The sequence below is a fragment of the Dromaius novaehollandiae genome, chromosome 3 (genome assembly GCF_036370855.1).
Source record: "Dromaius novaehollandiae isolate bDroNov1 chromosome 3, bDroNov1.hap1, whole genome shotgun sequence".
In the NCBI taxonomy this organism is placed as follows: domain Eukaryota; kingdom Metazoa; phylum Chordata; class Aves; order Casuariiformes; family Dromaiidae; genus Dromaius; species Dromaius novaehollandiae.
This window is the reverse complement of record NC_088100.1, coordinates 1,335,183-1,354,776: the sequence shown is the minus strand read 5'-3', so window position 1 is coordinate 1,354,776 and position 19,594 is coordinate 1,335,183. Positions and strand designations below refer to the sequence as shown.

At 49.7% G+C, this 19,594-nt stretch overlaps 1 protein-coding gene across 3 annotated transcripts in view; it reads left to right on the top strand.

Annotated features, from left to right (window-relative positions):
• SELENOI (selenoprotein I) overlaps positions 1-14,843 on the top strand; it is a 35,728-nt gene extending 20,885 nt beyond the window's left edge. For 2 of the 3 annotated variants that reach the window (XM_064508192.1, XM_026120235.2), the window contains exons 5-10: positions 298-560; positions 2,306-2,414; positions 4,061-4,109; positions 4,576-4,756; positions 5,554-5,736; positions 8,568-14,843. In XM_064508192.1, coding sequence (XP_064364262.1) covers positions 298-560; positions 2,306-2,414; positions 4,061-4,109; positions 4,576-4,756; positions 5,554-5,736; positions 8,568-8,684 — 902 coding nt within the window. In that variant the 3' untranslated portion in view covers positions 8,685-14,843. The remainder of the gene's footprint in view (positions 1-297; positions 561-2,305; positions 2,415-4,060; positions 4,110-4,575; positions 4,757-5,553; positions 5,737-8,567) is intronic. The other variant, XM_064508193.1, reaches the window with a different exon arrangement.
• Positions 14,844-19,594: the final 4,751 nt, after the last annotated feature.

Genomic DNA, 19,594 nt, shown 5'->3' with positions numbered 1-19,594 from the left:
CGGATGTTGGAACTGGCTTGGAGATGATTTGTGAAATTCTGGCTCTGGACAACATTAAATACAATCTTAACCTGTAAATAAGACTTTCCTTCTATTCTAGGTTTTGATTACAAAGAGAGGGGAAGGGAGAAAAGGGAAAAAAACAAACAAAACCCCAAAACACCACACTCTCCATAGAAGATGGAGGCAGCGGAAGCTGGCATTCACTCCCTGTGATAACTTCAGTTGTGAGCAGGCCCACTGCTCTGCATGGGGATTTCCAGTGCAACTCCATATTTCTCTTTACTTTCTTTCCAGATGGTGTTGATGGGAAACAAGCTCGCCGGACCAACTCCAGCACACCACTGGGAGAGCTCTTTGATCATGGCCTGGACAGCTGGGCATGCGTGTACTTTGTTGTGACAGTCTACTCCACCTTTGGACGGGGCTCCACGGGCGTCAGTGTCTTCGTTCTGTACCTCCTCTTATGGGTGGTCTTGTTTTCATTCATCCTCTCTCACTGGGAGAAATATAACACAGGGATTCTCTTCCTGCCTTGGGGATATGACATCAGCCAGGTGGTAAGTACATGTCACAGCCACTGCTCTATTTCAGCTGAAGAAATTTGATAAACTGCAAGCATGTCTGGGTAATGCTGTCCACTGAGGTGTCTGAGAGATGCATGTAGCTCTGGCTTGTGTCTAAAACCTTGTCAGTCAGTCGCTGCAATGCTGTCTGGGTGTGAGTGTGCTCTGCCTGTGTCTAGGCGTTGTGGAGGAGAGCTTTCTGAGCCATGTGCCGGGTGCGCGCTCGGTTGAGCAGCACAGCATTGGGAACCCTCTCAAAGGTGAGGCGCCGAGGCCTTTGCATGCAGAATGGAGCAGGCTCCTTGCATGCCTTTGAGTTACAGTTGCTTTAATGAGCAAGTGTCATGTCGCATTAGAACTCAGCTTCCCAAAAATGAGGTCCCAGGAGGTTTATGTGGTACGGTGTGGCTTTTTGTGTTCCGAATAGCTTTTGTGCTTTCTCTTGGACTTTCTGTACTAGCAGGAAAGAAATTAGCCTTAAAAAATGGATACTGACTTGGATTTCCTGTGCCTGGTTTCTCTGCTGTGCTGTGATTTCATGTGTTAGCTACTTGAATTGTTGCTCTAGCTAGTTTCCTACGCTGCATCAACATGGGTACGTACACTGAAGTCCAAGAAGTTTGAGGTGCCTTTTTGCACTAGCAGGATGTGTGCCAAAATGTAGCTGAGTAACTAATTGGCATGTTGATCACTCTCTGCCCAGAGCAAAGGTTTCCTCCGGGAGGTGCCACTCTGTACCATGGTAATTGGACAGTGGACACTAAGATTTTTAGTAAGAATGATGAATTCTTAGGTACGTCAGCATGACCTGCTATCATTAAGGACTTCTGAGAGGGAAACTCCTTCTGAAGAGTTCACCAGAGCTGAGACGCAGTTCTGTATGAGTAAAGTTCACCTTTACTACTTGAAACTGTCTTTCTTAGCCGGTGTGTAGTCTTGCAGCACTCAGCAGTGCACAATATTTGTTTGTCTTCTGGCTTATCAGATCCTGGATGAGAAATGCAAGAATTTGGAAGGGGAGTGACCAGGTACAGCAGTATTAATTGCAGTAACAATCCCTACAAGTAAAAGGAGACCTTTAGCTGCTCTCCTCTGACTAGCTGTATTCCGACCCCTTTCTCCAAAAGCGTGGCTAAACCCTAAAGCTTTTGGATCCCTGACCTCCACAGGAGGGTGGGGGGTTGAGGACTAAACTACCCTGCAGTGTTTCACTCGACTTGAGGACTACTATTAAACTAAAAAAAATCCCTTGTTAGGTTTATTTTTTCCGTATTGTTTCAACAGGCAGGTATAAGAAAGGGTCCCTGAACAAATCCTCCAAGGTTGTCGTTTACTCCTAGAAAGTATACCAGAATTGGTCATTGCAACTTGTAGTATAAAACCAGTCTTGTTTTAAGCATTTTGTGAATTCAAGCTGCACAAGGGCGTCTTTGCTTATGCTGTGAGGAACAGATCCTAGTCTCTGCATCTGCTTTTCTCTCACTATAAGAACATGATGACTTGTGTAGTTTTCAGCAGCTCAAGGTTGGGTTGGGTGTTTTGGGTTTTGTTTTGTGTGGTTTCCCCCCCTCCCACCAGTGCTGGTGGGGATAACCGAACACTATGTAGTTTAAAGCATACTTGGAGAGCTGCGTTTCGCTGAAGCTACCTGGCGTGCCTGTTCGCCCTGCCAAGTCCCACGCTGCCAGACTCGTCCGTCTGGTTACTCACGCCTGCTTCTGTTCTGTGTTTTCTTTCAGACCATTTCAATTGTCTACATAGTGACAGCCATTGTGGGAGTTGAGGCCTGGTATGCACCTTTCCTGTTTAATTTCTTATATAGAGACCTATTCACTGCAATGATTATTGGTAAGAAACTCCATGTTGAAGCCTGTCTTTTAAACACCAACTTTTACCCAAACTGAATGTCTTAATTATTTTATAATGCTGTTCTGTTTGCTCTAATGAAAGTTATTGCAGGCTGTTACTGAAGTGATTAATCAGGATGTTCTTGCAGCCTGCCCTTTGATCTGCATAATTAATTGGCAGAAGCTAACTAGCCCCGGTGAACCTGGGTCTATGTTGATTGAAAGAGAAGGAAATAGTGTGTATATTGGGATCGTGCCTTTGGATTTATTTTGTGCTAATCCCAAGGGTGGGAGAGCATACTGCTGCTCCTGGGATTAGCCCGGTGCTGCGTGGCTGGGTTTAAGGTGCTGTGCAGACAGGCATGAAATGGTTCCTTGCCTGGAGCAGCATAGCTGGGTTTGAATCTGAGCAAACGAGAGCTGCTCAGGGTTGAGCTAGAGCTGACAAAGTGATGTGACCTCTGCTCTAGGCTGGGCTTGCCTGCCCGGCTGGGAGGCAGTTACCCGAGGCTGTTGCAGGGAGGAAAGTTTTAGCTGAAGAGGTGGGAAAATGCACTCTCCTTTCTGGAGATCCTGCCCTCCACCCACCCATCCAAGAATTAAACAAAAGGGTGTACAACCTTTCTCCAGAAAAGCCTGGCCTTTCCCTCTGGTGCTCATTCAGAACAAATTGCTGCGAACAGGGGAATAACATGGGTGAAACTTAGTGGGGGAGAACTATTTTTGCTTAATGTAATTTGACTTACTCAGAAGTTCTTGTTCAATTTAATTTTTCTTAATCTATATCTTTTTCTTTCTTTAGGGGTTAATTATCACTGCTTAATTTCAAGTTAATATGTTTGAATGGTTACATTAAACCTAATGCTTGCACTTTTTCTTAATCAAGAGGATATCCGAGCTTTGCTTTGGCAGCCATGTAATTTAATATGTGAATAATAAATGCACTTAGTCAGTTTTCTTATGTGGAAAATGGAGCATGACGCATTTGCTGACCAAATTTGTGTACCAGGATAGGAGTTGGATAGGAGCTGGGTTATTTAAAGCAGAAATATGTACAGCTCTATTAAAATACCTAGTGCTGGATAAGCAGGGAAGAAGTTGTGATAGACTCTCATAGGTTTGAGTGTGGCTGTTGGTGTTGAAAACCTCAGCCTCATTAAGAAACAACACTTACACTCTTTGTATCATTTGTCAAGTTAACTGAAAATAACTTTTTTCCCACAAATGGGAACTGAAAATGCTTGTACATAGTAGGAGAAGTAGCAAATTGGCTTTATTATTAAGACCGAAAAGTCCTTAGTGCTCAGCAGTGTGACTACTTGCAGAGTTTGAACTCACTTCATGTCCAGTTAAAGACAATATAATTAAACCTTGTAACAGTTTAAAACATAAAGCTGGGCTCACTAATGCAACTCTTTAAAATTCAGAAGTCTTTAATTTATAGCAGGCCTTAACTTGTAACTACAGCTCTTGAACCAGAATTATGATTGCCTACTTTTAACTGTGCTAAGCTATTTTTGGTGCACCTCCGAGCTATTTTTGTTGCAAGCAACTTAAAGCAGAGCACAACCATCCGTCTGTTCCTGAGGTGCACGTGCCGGAGCTTCCCTCTACCGTGGGGCAGTAATGTGGCTCTTTCTCTTCCAGCTTGTGCGCTCACTGTGACGCTGCCAATGAGTCTGTATAACTTCTACAAGTAAGTTTCTTCCTCTGCAAGCCTCCCTCCCCATGCTAACACCTTTGCAAGAACCCCTAAACCCTCTTATAACTTGAATTTCTTAATGGTTTTTGGATGACTGTCTTTAGTATGACAAGGTGGCTGTTACAGATCAGAGGGTCCCAGTTTGTAGAGCCCACCACAGAGCGCGGGCTGGCAGCCTGCTGAACAGGGTCTTGCAGAAGGGCCACCAGCTGTTGAGGGCTTGCCCTGTTGTTCACAACCCATAAAGCCAGTGAGGTGCCTCTAATGTGGGAGCTTTTTAACAGTGTTAACAAGCAAAGTGCATATCTTCCTCATGTGTCTGCAATTATGGACTGATATCAACACCTTTGGGTGACAGTGTGACCAATGATATCTTATAGTTCTCTTGTGGAAGCTGGGACCAGGTATCTCATAGTTGTGGTTCCAGGTATTTTCATTTCTTTGACCTCTTGCCTTTCAGGGCCTATAAAAATAACACCTTGAAGCACCACTCCGTGTATGAAATCACGCTACCACTGGTGTCCCCAGTGTTGCTCTTTGTGCTCTGCACCACTTGGATCTTTGTGTCACCGACAGACATCCTGGAGGTCCATCCCAGGCTCTTCTATTTCATGGTTGGAACAGCCTTCGCCAACATTTCTGTAAGTGCTTTATGCTCTCATCTGTCCTTTGGGAAACTGAAGCCTCCCAGGATGCTTGGGAGGCAGGAAGAAAAAGACCAGGTTCCAACTGGAAGAAAGAAGGGAGATGTGAAGATTAGCTTAAAACAGCTTTTCTATTTTACTTTGACTGAAAAAACAAATGGGAAAGTGGGCAGAGGTTGTAAAGTCTGCAGATTTCACAGGCATTTCTGTACTGCAGCTCTCGCTCTTGAGAAACCAGAGAAATAGTTAAATTGCATGCATCCTCTGGGTTGTGAATAGCAGACTGCTAATATTGAGGGATTTCCTGCTTTTTTTGGCTGAACTTAAAATGGGAGGGACTAAAGCTTTTGTCAGAATCTGACTTAGCTGCATATTGCATTTGTAGTTGCTGGAAACCTGAGGCATCTGTGCTTGCCATCCCAGATGTGCAGCCATGTAGCTGTGTGCGTATCCATGTTCTGCGTCCGGCAGCTGAGCCTGCTGCTTGGCAGGATTTTCTGCAAATAATGCTGGGGAGGCTTGGTCAACTCAAGGGAACTCCTTTTTTTGAAAGATGCCCTTGATGCCTGCTCTCCTATAACTTGTCTGCCCTGTTTCATGTGCCCTGAAGGAATTCTAATGCAAAGAAAGATCCTGAGTTTTCTGGGGTGAAGTCAGTGGTGGGAGTTGTAAGTGCAGAAGTTGGTACATGTACATATTCGTGACCCTCCTGTCTGCGTTATGGACAGCTCTGGGTTTGCAGAGTTGGTACCGGACGCAAGCCAGGTGCCTCTGACAGCTCTCTCTTCCCACAGTGCCAGCTAATTGTCTGTCAGATGAGCAGCACGCGCTGCCAGCCTTTGAACTGGATGCTGATCCCCATAGCAGTGGTGCTCTTTGTGGTGATGTCTGGACTCGCACCAAACAGTGAAACACTTCTGCTCTACTTGTTAACTACTCTTCTCACCCTGGCGCACATCCACTACGGAGTAATAGTGGTACGTAAACTCAGTATTTAGGCTTTGGGCTTAGCTGCCGTGCTCTGATCAGAGGATTTAAGTGGGTAGTGGTGTCTGGGGTGGAGAATACTCTGCTTTAAAAATGGGAATATTGGTGAAAAGAGCTGGGGGCACCCAGCTTTCTTTCACGCTGTCTGTGACCGTGTGAAACTTGAAGCAACTTCCTTGCAAGGTTGTGTGGGCTGTTGCATAGGTTGGAAACGAGCTTTCCACAATGTGATGGGGGGCTGTCGTACCAGAGGTTGGCTTGAAATAAATACTTGCATCTCTGCTGCCGTGTTTAACTTGTCTTGGTGGCAGTTGCAGCTTGGAGACCAGCAGTTGTATGCAAGCTGAGCTGGGTCACCAGCAAGATCACAGGGCTTGTGTTAAGGGTCAAACAAGCTGTGATCAAACTGGGACCCAGGATGTGGGCTGTGACTATAGGTAAATAGGATTCAGTAACGCAGAGCAGTGGTGATGAGGGGTGTGAGGCTGAGTTTCAGGCACTTCATCCGTGTTGGCACGTGCTGCCTAGGCCTTGATGTCTGGCCGAGGCTGGGCTCCCTGCCACAGAACCTCGGGCAGCAGGAAGGGCCATTCCAGCAGATATCCAGAGTGGTAGATGCTGTCTGGGTGTCAGGTAGGAGTTCTTAATTTGGGGTTTTTAGTATTAAAAAACTAAACTGCTGTTACTGTTACTCTGTCTAATAAGTTCAGTCTGTGACCTTCCTGGTTTGCCCTGCGCACGTTGCTGGGAGCGTCAGGATGAAGAGAGGAGGTGTCACTGCAGAGCACATGGTGACATTGCAACTGCTCAGCCTTCACCCCTGCCGCAAGGGCTGCGTAGAGATCCAAGGACTGGTTTACTCCCTTTGCTCAGTGCAAACACTGCCCGACTCCCTGAGCTTTGATTAATAGGGAAGAGAAAACCAGCTCTGAGGAGTCCCATTAGAAATGCCCCAGGACGCTGCTGAGAAACTAGGGCAAGCGACCCTAGGTTCTGTGCAGAGCTGGTTGCTACCGTGTGTGTACCCCCTCCTTGGGAAGCCCTGTCCCCTAGGAACTTCAGGTCTAATGTGGAGCCTCCAGAGTCACGTCTGAACTGTACTTATAGTAAGGAAGCAATTCCCAGGTTGTCTTGTCTCTCAAATTAGTGTAATGAGGCTTCTATGCAAGAAGGGTTTGAAATAGCGAAGTATCTTAAATAAATTTGGTCTGGGAATCATAGCTGAAGATGGGGGACTAATGAGAAGGTGTAATTCTCCCTACCTGTGCTTGCCCAACCCCTGCAGTGAGTTTCTTGGTGCTCTGCTCAGCTGAGTTCGTTTCCCTCAGCTACCTGCTCCAGGTCCATCTGCACAGTCTCCTCTAACAGGATAAAAGAGCCTGTATTAAGTTGAAGAATCTTTTAAGGCTCTTTGAATGGCATGTAATCCCAAACTATTCCTGACTTGGGAGTAACAAATTGGAATAAATCCTCTGTCCTGACTTGCTGCCTGGCTCAGTGTCTGGGGCTGTTCAGCACTGCTTGCTTCTGATTGTTGTAATGACTTTTACTCTACAATCATCAAATGCCTGTGCTGCTCTGTGCTTTTTATCCTCTTGTCTGCTGCTTTGCTTCTTTGTAGTTCTACAGTTGTTGCTAATTCACCTTAATATGGAAAGAAAGAGGCCAAATACCTGAAGCAGGGTAACTTCTTTCATCCTGTAAATTGGAAGTCTCTGAGCTGTGGGAGGCTTACTGTAACCGGTCCAAAGGGGTTGCGGTCACAGCATCCTCCTCCCAGTTCTTCTTGGTGGGCTCATGTCCTCACAAGCGGTTGCTGATGCTTGGTAGCACGTTGTGCACCCCAGACCCAGCCACGGCTGGTTCTGCACGACTGCAGTGGCTGGTGGAAGTGGGGCCTGAGCTGGTGGGAGATCAGGGGAGGGCAGGGAGCTCAGATCCTGGTGTGGAGGCTGCAGGGAAGCAGTGGGAGAGGAGGTGATGAAGCTGTGTGTCTTCCTGCGCATGGTGCAGACCTGAGGGCTGTCGCTGCTGTCAGCAATAGTACACCCCAAACTGTGCTGTTTGGAGATGTCGGGCTGTTGGCCCCACGCTGAGCAGAAGGGCAGCTGCTGTGTTTGCTGGTGGCACTGGCACCTGCGGAGAAGCCCTTTGCCTTGGACAGGCTGGGGGGAGGCAGGGAGCGGTGGGGCTGGGGAGCAGGGCGAGCAGGCCCCTGGAGACCTGGCTGTTCATCCATCACTCTGCATGTTGCCAGCCGGAGAGCACTTAGAAGTAAGTGGTGTTTCTGGGGCTAATGGCCTGGTGGAACTCTTTGCCTAACCGTGTCTGAAAGCACATTTCCTGATGAAGCTCTTAATCCTGTGTGGTTTTCTCTTTTCCTCAAAAGAGGCAGAGAAGAGGGCGGAGAAATTCAGCCCTAGCTGGTGCAGTGGGAGAAGTCGGCACGTGAGGGGAAGGCAGGGCTGCATCCCCCGGGGCTTTTCACCTGGCTGCCCCTGATGTTGGGTTGGTAGGGGCAGAGCTTGGTGACTAGGGAGGGTGGCAGGTCTGTGTGCCTGGCCAGCCTCGTGACACAGGGCAGATGCTGCAGCTCAGGTCTGCTCCGCACATGTGGAGCGTGCAGGACCTGCAAGCTTCTGTGCACGGTCTGGGGAAGCCCAAGAGTTTGTGACCATATGAAACAAACAGTGGGCAATGATGAGAAAATGGGTGCAGGAAGGTGTTATCATGGCAAGGAACTGGTCCAGCTCTCTGCCCACTTTCCTTCTCATCTGTCTGAGCCTCGCTAACTCAGTCGTCTTGTCTGCCTTGTCCCCAGGTGAGCCAGCTGAGCAGGCACTTCAATATACGGCCTTTCTCACTAAAGAAGCCCACAACGGATTGACTAGGAGTGGAAGAAGAGAAAATCAGCTTGCAGTCTGCAGAAGTACTGTAAATAACTGCTGCAAATACCTGTAAATACTTCAACCATCACCACAGATCTAAACCTATCCTCTGGACAGACATCAGGGCAAAGTACGCATGGTTTCCAGTGCAGCCAGGGCAGGACTGGTACAGGACGGCCCCCGCTGCTGTGTGAACACAAGCCTACAGTTATTTGGTGAAACTGGACAAGGAGGGTAGCCTTTCAGGTCTCTATTACTGTATATTAGACCAGCTGAATGTTCCCAGTGAAACCTCAGATTTCAGCTCTTGCTCAGATAAAGCTGGTCAGGGACGCAGGTGACTTTACCTGAGCAAAGCACCTCACCCTGCCACCAAAAACGGCAGAGCAATTTCTGCAAGGTCAGAAGAACATCCTGTTGGTAGGGGGATTCCTCTCTGTCCCTGATCCTGTTAGACAAACGTTGTCCTGCGCCAGTACTTAAGGAAGAGCTGGTGACAGTTCTCCCATTCTGTCCTGCCTTCCTGCACTCGCCTATTCAGGCAAATACATGCAACTTCTTAAGAATAATTTCTAGCAGTATTCCACTTGGGAGGCTTGGGAATCAGGACTCAGTCTCATTTAAAAGTGGGAAGGCAGCTTCCCCCTCCCCTGATCCACCTGTGGGTACCTAGGACCATGTCTCGACACTGTTCTTGTCTGTCCATGTGTGTTCCCTGACTGGCATTTGGGGTGTGGGCTCCAATTGGCAGTGGTTGGGGCAAAAAGTGGCTTAAAACAGCCTCTGTAACATAGAGCCAAACTCCTTCTTCGTACCAGTATGAACTTGCTGTTCAAGGTCAACTCCGTTGGGTCACTATATGCTGCCTGGACCTCTTGTTTTGTAGCATTACAGCCAGGCCCACTCTGCGCATAGCCCTTCCCACTAGACCATCAGCAGCAAATCCACAGCTTAGAAAAGCACCTTAATAAATGTGTTGGTGGTTTATGTGTTCACTTTCAGAAAGCTCACAGGTGTGTGGTGGGGTCCTTTTCAATTACCACTTTATTTTCAGTACCATTGTCCCCAACAGCTGCATGTCTCATCCAGGGATATATTTGTTTACTGTCCATTTGTAAAAGGCATGTTTTCATTGATTTTTATCTTTTGATTTTTTTTCAATTGAGTTGAGTGGGGTGGTGAAGACTGAATGCTGATTTTCTTTTTTTATTGTTCACTTTATTTAATGAAGATTTGTGCTTGAATGAAGAGTGTAGCTTAAACCCAGGCTCTGGAAAGGCTGCATCCGGAAGCGAACAAGCACAGCAGATTGTTCATATGTAATTTACCATGGGAACAAAGTTGCTTATACTGATTATTGTGCAACGTGGTTTGTAGAAGCTTGGCCACAGAATTTTCCTTCTGCAGGTGAAGAATCTTCCTGCTGTGGGAAACCTTCAAACTGTAACTACTATTTAACGCTTTTTCTTTTGTAAATTTGAATCATTGTCATGCAGACTACGAGACTTGAAATCTTGAATTTTGGTTCATGGCATTCACTGTACGTGGAGCACGACTGCTCTGTGTGTTGTCACGTGTGAAATCATGGTCGCTTGGTCACGGTGCGCCCTGCGAGGAGAGAACGGGAACGTTCATCTGCGCTAACATCGCGGGGAGGGCTTGGCGTGGAAACGTGGGACTAAATGTCTGTGTTCATGTGTCTGTAAGGCTATGTGTCTGGAAAAGGGTGTCTAATCTGAGAGAGGGGGCAAATGGTTTTCAGAGTTTATTTAATAAAGTAGCTTATTCTGTATATTTTACTGACATTGTACAGAAAAAAGAACCAAGTGTACAGAGGAATTGGGCTGTGCTTGAATTTTGACTCTTGCTATTTAATGAAATAGAATTATGAGGGAGATTTAAATCACAGTTGCACAAGAACTACAGGGAACTTTGAAACGGGACACAACAGTTTTATACATGGAACGTGTTCAGGTAGGACAAGTGCGCTAGCAGCGCTGACACAAAGTGGAGGTTGGATGATTTCTCTCTGGTTGGGTGTTTGCAGGACCAGGGAATGACTGAGCTGCTCCCTCAACTTTTCAGTTGAGTTCTGGGGTCCCAAGGCTGGAGCTTGTGTTGTCCTGTGTCTTCTCCTTAGCGCTGCTGGGCCCTAGGGACTGGGCCAGTGCTAATGCTGTGAGAAGATGTCTGATCTTAAATCTTGGGATGTCACTTTGTCTCCCTAACGCACAGTTTGTCTGTTGTCTCACCTACCTGTGGGCTTATGCTCTTTGGTAACATGTAGAAATATATCCTGAAAAAAAGCCCTTTGTTTCTGAAAGTTAACATGTTAAACATAAGCAGGATTCTTCTCTAAAATCCTGCAAATATTTGTCAAGCTGTGAGACAAAGACATCTCTCTAAATCTAGAACCACTTCCTATCTACACAGGCTTCATCTTTGGAGAGTCCTGGATTTTGGTGCCTTAATTTATTGCACCTTCAAGCTAGAAAAATATCTACTAAAAACCAGTGCTGGAAAACAGGCTTGCTTGTCTCTAGTGCTGCTTATCACAAGGCGGGCTTGTGGCAAAGCCAGGTGAGAGCAGACCCGGATCTCGGTGCACATCCGAGACCGTTTCTGACACGTTCTGCTGCAAAGCTGTGTGGATTTCTGTTTGGGCTATTTTAAACTGAATGACTGCTTCTCACAGGTTCTGGGGGAATGGAAATACTTGAACAGAAAGACCAAACTGATTTTGCCATGATGGGGTGTGGCATGCTGAGAAACAAACTATTTATTAATAATAATGGTTTTGTTTTAAGTCTTAAGAATAAACTTATTCCTTTCTCACTAACACTATCTGAGGGTAATTGTATTATGGCAGTACTTAATTGCCTTGCTGGTTAGACTCTGTGTTCAGATCTTCTCTTTCTGTTAATGGACAGTCCTTTTGGCATGATGGTGCTCTCCTGGGAATGGACAGAATCATGTTCAGATTTGGTAATATATGCACTCAACCTTTTACTTTTTTTTTATCATGTATCTGAGAGCTGGTCTGTGTTGTCTCTTCTTCCAGGCGTAGTTTTAATCATACTTTCTTAATGACTGAAGGACCTGCTGAGCTGATAGTGAAGCTGTTTTATGCTTTCCTAAATCTGTTCAGTACCGCACGTTTTGTCTCTATCCAGAATATTGCCAGGACTAGCTCTGGGGAATGGAGTTGAGGGCTACAGTCCTTCAGGACCCTGACCTTGGCTAGAGGAGCCAATGCATGTTGTGCGGCTCCTGTGCCGCTGAGTCCTGCTGCCGGCATGCCCGTCCCTCTCCTTGGGCTCCAGCCATGTCCTAGCACCGTGGAAAGAGGTGGCCAGCGCTGCCAGCTGCTCCTGTTTCTTACAGCACTGTGGCTGGTCCTTTGACCTGAAGCAGGTCTTCTTGGAAGCCTGGGACACCTTAGCCAGTGTCAGTGCAGGAATCCTGTAGCCGAGGTGGAGAGGCAGCCTCGCTTCCAGGCTGAGTTAATCCATCCCTTTTTTTAACTCGGTTTTGTGGTACGTATCTGCAGCTCCTGCCTCTGAGCTGATCGAGGAACCCAGCTCAGGAATTAACAGGAGGGGCCAAAGCTGAAGGCGAAGTGTAGGTTTTGGGACCTCTTAGAGCTTGGGTAAAAGTGGCTGTCACGCTACCAACATCCTATAAGTACAAATACCATAGTTGACCTGTGGGCTTACAAATGTAGGAAAATCAAGCACTTAAGTATTGTGGTTTTAGTTGATTCCTTTCCCACAATGTGCCTGCACTGCAATTAGCTTCTCTTTTCTGTGCTCAGTCACTACAGGATCTTGGTAACGGTCTCTCCTGGCTCTTAAACGTCAGTAATCTAGTAACGGCAGCTTTGCCAGAGCCGCGGGAGCAGAATGTTAAAAGCATGCGCTTCTAAGGCTCTTGAAACATATATTTAAGCTCCTTAAATAGAGCTGGCCTGATGTTACTTTTCAGGAGCATCGAGTACCTGCGGTTTCTAGTCTGAGAGCTGTTTTGATCTGTGCTTCTGAATAACAGGTCAGTTCTAGCAAGGCCCCTAAATTCTTATCCTTTGAGAGCATTTGTACCTGCTTGTAATAGACCTGGAAAGTCTCCTCTAGAGAATTGTTGTTTTTGAAACAGATTTTTTTTATATATACTCTATTGCATCCAGTTGCTTTGTGTGAAAGTGCAAGCAGTCAGCTGGAGCTCTGGTGCTCTTAGCTCGTGGCAAAACTGCACAGGGGTTTTGTATCCTTTTCAAACTTGCATTTAGGTCACTTGGCTGAAACAGTGTCTTGTTTACAGTTGTCCCTTTTTTGCTTAGCTTGCATCACTTACCTGGAAAGTGGGAATTCTTGTTGTGTGCTGAAGGATCCCTTCCCTTACGCACCCCCATTCCAAAATCTTAGTGCAGTGTCAGTCTTGCTTAGGTGCTGTGGGTCAGCGGGGTTGATTGACCCGAGATGGAGCCTAAAGCTCGCTTGCACTCTGCCTCTCTAACACAGATCTGCAACCCTGGCACGGAGTTGCAGCTTTGAGCATCTCGCTTGCCTTACCCGCCTGTTCTACCTCAGTGCTGCGTCGGAGCGATGGCCGAGGCGACGTGGAGGCTGCTCAGTGCTGGCCTGGGCCGTGGTGAAGACGGACACTGCACTAACCTCCCACTTATGGAAAAGGTCTCTGTTAGTCTGTAGACGATCCTTTGGCCCAGCCAGGTGTGGTCAGCATCACCTGGTGCTCTTAGCCCCATGCAGCAGGGAAGGGAAGAGGAAAGCACTGCTCAGCCTGCAGGGGCGGAGGACCTCCAAGCCCAGGAGAGCCCCTGGGAGAGCTGTGGCTGTGCTGGTGACATTCCAGCAAGAAGCTCACTAGTATTTCCTTTTTTTAATCGGTGGTGGCCTCGTTCAAAGATGCGAACTTGCCTTGTTTAGTCTGCCAGGACCTTTGGTAGCTGTTGGTTTGGTATAGTTACTTTTGGGCTTAAGAAAAAGAAAAAAGGAAAAAAAAAACCCTACAAGGTACCACTTGCTGAGGCATTTCCAGTGGTCCTGGCTGGGCAAGCCCCCCCGATGCCTGGGGGAGCAAGTATTCAATGCCCTGTCTGGCTGGAAGCACCTCTGGGCTGGCCTCCAAGGAGGTGTTCAGAGGATTGCAGCCCTCAATGACACTTGCTGCAAAACCATCCCAGAAGGTGCCATTGTGTCTCGGCAAATGGCATCCACAGCGGCTGTTTGATAACAGTGGGTCAAGATTTGGGCCCTCCTTAGTCAAAATCTTACCTCCCCTGTGCAGGGAGACTTGCTTGGTACTGTTTCCTGAGCTTTTAGCTGAAATATGTTCTGGTTTTAGTAGTGATTAATGTTTTTGCTAGTTGCCAGCCCTGTCTGGAAGGGGAAGGTTATTCATGCAAGGATATTCTCAGCCCAGGTCTCCTTTTGAGTGAGCACTGTACCAAAGCCTCTTTTCCAGTTGTAACTCTATAACTGAAGGCAAAGCAAACCTGTGGAAGGGCTCCATGGGGTGAACAGGGATGAAAGACCTCACAAGTGAGTCATTAACTGGACCTGTTGCTGTTTACAGCCTGGCCTAATCTTGCAGACCTGGTGTTGGGTAGGGACAGGGTTGGCTGTTGGGTAGGGACAGCGTTGGCCGGCTGTTGCTGCTAGCAGGCTCTGTCCGCTGTCCCTTCCCGCGGTCTGGGGGACTGTAAAACAGCAGGGACAAAGAAGCACTTGGTCCTTGTGTTGGCTTGGTTCTGTCCCTTCCCCACTGAGCCTTTCTGAGATGCTGGCGCTAGCAGGGCAGCGGCATGGCTTGGGCACCGCGTCGCGGGGTGGTAGGTGCTGTACAGGGAGGCTGCGGCCGGACTCTCCCCACCGCTGTATGTCCAAAGAGCTGCCACTTCTGCACAGCACCAAGGAAGCCAAGCGAGCCTGGGTGCTGGGCTGGGACCAGCTCATCTGCTTCCCTTGTAAAGCACCGATCAAACGAGCAGCCCTAGCCGTGAGCGGTTCTCAGCACTGCTGCGTTCGCAGAGGCTCCCGATGGCTTCACCAGAGTCGTCCTGGCGCTGGGAGTTTAGGTACTGAAGTGGGTTTGAATTCCAGCCTGTTAAATGCTATTACTGAAATATTTATTGTGTAAAAACAAAAATCTATTAAAGTTCACTAAAGAATAAAATTTTCCAAGCCTTTTAATGGTGTTTGTCTGTCTTTTCAATTAATCCTCTTTGTGTGCCCAGGGCAGAGCAGGGGCTGGCTCCAGGGCCTCCTCCTGGCACCCTTGCTTTCAGGAACTGCTTTTGCCGGGGAGCAAGTGCAAAAACTACTGCAGGCTCCCACTTGAACAATATTTCTGTTTGTTCATGTGCTGTGGAAGGCTGCAGGGAAGAGATCTGTCTGGGCCAGGCTGCGTTTCCCCGTGGGGTCTTACTCCTGTTCCATCATAGGGATCCCAGCAGTGAAGTGGCTCTGCTGGCTGGAGGTTTCTGCCCTTTGCTCTGTCACACTCACTGTCAGACACCGAGGGGTGTCTGCACCTGTGACAAGAGTAGCACCTGCTTCCCTGAACAGGCTCCAGCAATGGTTGAATCTGGAGTAATTGGAGATAGGAGAGGACAAATGCAGTGGCTGTGTTGGCAAGTGGCCCTTGGTGCTCGAAGGCCTCGACCTTCTGCTCCTGGTGCCTTTTGCAGCCCTGCGGCTCTGCCGCGGAGTTTGCCTGTGCTCCTGGGGAGGAGGCTTGGAGGAGCTGGAGAACCTGAGCTGGGACAGGGTGAGGAAGAGCAGGGACCATGGGAGGCAGGTGGGCACCCTGAATTCAGTAGCTCCATGGTCTGTACAGCAAGCAAGGGCCTATGTTTTCTGACTCTTCCTTTCTGCCTCTGCAGCCAGTGCCCTGCTCCAGCATTAACTCCTAGGTCCCTGTAAGTTATCACTCACCCATTAGCTTTATCAGTGCACACACGATGGTGTGAAGCAGAGGGGTGTCGCTTCCAGGGCAGCGTGCAGGGAGCTGATTTCTCCATCACTGGCTGATCCTCTGCTCCTCCTTTGCTGCGAGATGGATAGAGCAGTTAGTTGTGGGTCTGAGAAGGCAGTGAGTAAAAGCCGTGAGTAAAGAAGTGTGGGCATAGCTATTGCTGCGAGACAAGCAGGATGTGCATGCGGAAGGGGAAGGGGAAGCACCGGGGCAGAGCACAGGGTCAGAAAGGGCTGGGAGAAACCCCTCTCTGCTGCGCTGCACTGGTGGAGGGGGTAGGAGGCCCCTGGCTGAACAGGGACCAGTAGGTCACTGGGGAAGGCTGGCAGGCTTGGCCGAAGCTTCTCATTCTTCTGTGGACGTTACTTCCCCTGGGCTGGGGGGAGAAGGCGGGATGCACTCACGGAAACTGGCTCTGCAGCAAGCAAAGCTGGTCGTGCCGGGGGTCGCAGCCTAGAGCAGAGGAGCTGGGCAGTTCTTGGGCTTTGCCCTGCACACAAAGGGCCTCCTTTCCTTGCACAGCGTGGGACCTGCTTTGGGCTGCCCCATATGCGGGTGCTGGTCCCAGCCTTGCTGAGCGCAGGAGGCTCTGGATCTGTCCTTTCTCCAGGCTGCACGCCTTGCTCTGCGACACATGTGCCTGGGGTTAGCCCTAAGCCCCACACAAGTGATTAAATCTCTAAAAAGCCCTTACGGTTGATGCCGAGCTTCCATGGACGGCGTCCAGGGCTCAGCCAGCGCTGCTGCCTGCTCCGTCAGTGCTCAGGCTCGCTTGGTGCTGCAACTGCGCAGGGCCTCTGCGAAGGGGCTGCCAGTGCTCCCAGGGACGGCTCTGCTCCCGAGTGAGGGGCTTGGAAGATGCAGTGGACAAAGGCGCTGAGTTTTGCTAGATGACCCTTCCCTGCCCTCTCCAAGCATGGTCTGCTTTCCCAGTCACTCGTCCAGATGCTTTCCCGGTCATATCTGTAGTGCTCACCCCAACCACCCTCAGGAAAAAATGCCCTATCCGAGTCCCGAGAAGAGGTTGGGTAACACTGGAAATTGTGTTTTCTTGGTGACAACTTGATGGCTTGGATCCTCTTAGTAACCCGGGCAGACAAGTCAGGACTTGGCTCTGCCTGGACAAAGCTCCTTGTGATCACGGCGATCTCTTAGCAGCGCTGTCAGTGCCTTAGTGCTAATCGGGGTGATCCAGGCCTTATCCCTCCATGAAAGCAGACCGAGCTTCACACAAGGGAATAAGCTGCTCCCCGCGTCTGTTGTGCTCAGGGCTGGAAGCCGCAGATGCCTGTTTTAGCTGGGGAGACTGAGGTCATGAATTAGGAAAAAAATCTCCCAGCAAGCTGCAACCCTGCTGCGTCCTGGTAGGGGGGGAGTGGAGCTGGTGTCCTCAAGGGCTGCTGAAGACCCGCTGGCCTGGGTCAGATCGGGTGAGCTCTGCTGGGGCAGGGATGGGAAGAGGACCGGGAGACGCAGTTCTTGCTCCGGCACATGGCCCAGCAGCAGGGGAAGGCTGCAGCATTAGGGGACCGCCACGTGCATAGCGGGCAGTCCCCCTTCAGCCCTCTGCTTTTGAACTGGCGGGAAGCAGTTGAAGAGAAGGGCAGTTAAAGAGAAGGGAGACCTAGCTGGACCAGACGATCTCCAGAGGTCCCTTCCGACCACAACTAGTCCGTGTCTGTGACAAGGATGAAGGAGAGTGGCCGGTGAGCCCCAGCCACAGGGAAGAGAAGAGCTGCTGTCCCCCTTCCAAACACGTACCATGGAGGCTGAAGGCATCATGCTTTGTGACCACAAAACTGCATCATGGAGGAGTCGGACCCAGAGGCTTGAATTGCTCCTTTCTGTGTGCAGCTCGGAGCATGCCCAGGAAGGCTCAACGGTGGCACAAATCTGAATGGAAAGGAATTGGTTTCTTTGCTCGTCATGTGTCCGGTCATCGTAACGTGGGCTCCTGAAGGCCCCATGCCAGGCAGCAGTGACAAGCTGCTGGCTTCCTGCAGGGCCGGTCACCAGGCTGGACGCTTGGGGCTGGCAGTGCTCTGCACCCCAACACAGCGCTGGCTCACTGGTGACCTCCTGGAGCCAGCTGACCCTGCTGGGGTTTATATTTAAAATAACAAGAATTGTTCTAAATAAAGGTGTGTGAGGGATGGTGCTGTTGGAGCAGGAGCCACAGTCTCCTGCCTATGAAGCTCTGGGTATTAACAGAGTCCCAGGAGGTTGTTTTGCTCCCCGAGCGAAGAGGCCACTCTGCATCCCACAGCCCCTTGGCACACTGCCATCCCCCCCCACCACCACCACCAGGGACACTGCAGCCCTGAAGACAACGTCACATGCAGTCTGCCACCACTGCAGCTCTACCTGAGCTTTCAAGGGCTCCCACGTTTGCTCGTGACGCCTGGCTCCCAGCCTGCTCTCTGGGAAGGAGGCGCTGGGCACAGCAAGGGCAGCTCCTCTGTCGGTTTGCTTTGTCCTATGCGTTTTCACTGCCTGGGGCTTTTCCTGTACGCTCACGTTCCTGGATTCATGTGATCACAGGAGAAGAAACCTCACCGTGCTTTACTTAACCTCACAGAGTTGTGGGGGGGTCTGCAGAGGGTTTGAAACCCCTGGTCTGTGGGCACCTACCCAGGCTTCTGAGTGCTGTTAGCTTGGAGAGCTGACCCAAGGCTCTGGAGAGCCTTTGGCTCAGTTTCTGCCTTTGGGGTTGGTTCGGCCAGAGGGCCTGGTCCCCTCCACAGCCTGGTGTCTCCCCCAGCCTGCGCTGAGCAGGGAGGGTGGCAGTCAGGCGCTTCAGCGGCCGTCTGCCTTCCCCGCTGGCATATTTTTCTCAGCGGAGAGAGGGGAAGTGCCAGGATCTCCCCCACTGCATTTCCCAAGAGGACAATGGAGCAGCACTGACCAGAGGAGGTTTCATCCACATCTTCTCTTCCATGTCTTATTAGGTAGGAGCAGAGATGGGGCTGCTCGATTGCAGCAGTCCAGCATTTACAGTCCTCCTTGCCAGGGTCCCTCTGTTCCCAGCGCTGTCCCAGTCACCCTTGAATCTGAACTTCAAGGGAATCCTTATCCTGCGCCACCCCCTCATAGTTCATCTATTTCTCTATGGTTGGAGAAATCACGTGCTTTCTCCTCTGAGGACTCTTGGTTTTTTCTTCAATACCCGCAGATGGAGGATCATGAGAAAGAGCTGGGAGTGCTCCCTGGGGCCTTCGAATAAGCTTGAATCCAAGGGCTGAATCTCAGTTCACCTTCTGAAATTAAATCCTTGAACGTGAAACCTTGAATCCTTGCTGCTAGCCCCCTCCACCCTTTTCTCTCTGAGCGTGCATCCCCTTGGGGCTGCTTGCATGGGAGGAGAGGGACTGAGAAGGGCCCACGTGAGGGTTTCTAGGAGAGATGAGGCCTGGGGCAAAGGTGGCTCGTGATCCTACGAGCCCTTTCCAAGGGACACTGCTGTTTCGGAGAGCATGGGCAGGGTGGGTTATTCCCCTAGGACCAGAGCGGGAAGGCTGAGAGGTGCCACATCGCTGGACAGGCCCCAAGGCTTGGCTATAACCCTGCTTGCCAATACCTGCTGGCGACTCTTTCCAGGATACAATCACCAACTCTGCCTGTCCTGTCCGTATCCCCCCCCACTCACCACCGCAGGGCTGGGAAGGATGTGGACTCAACCTGTGCAGAGGGCGAGGAGCCAGGACAAAGGGGCCAAGATTTCTTTCAGGAGTGCACAGGGATGCACAGCCAAACTCCTCTTATACAGGAGCAAGGAATTTATAGGATATGGTGCCTATAGGAATAGCAGGGCCCATGCTCAGTCAACCTGCAGTTTGCTGCTAGCGTGACCCCGTAACCGAGCAGAGTCCTTTGACGCAGATGTAACGCCGTGCCCTGCTTGCTCTGGGCCAGGAGGTGGGAGCTGTTGTGATTTTCGGGAGGGTACCCGGGGTTGTATCAAGGCTGC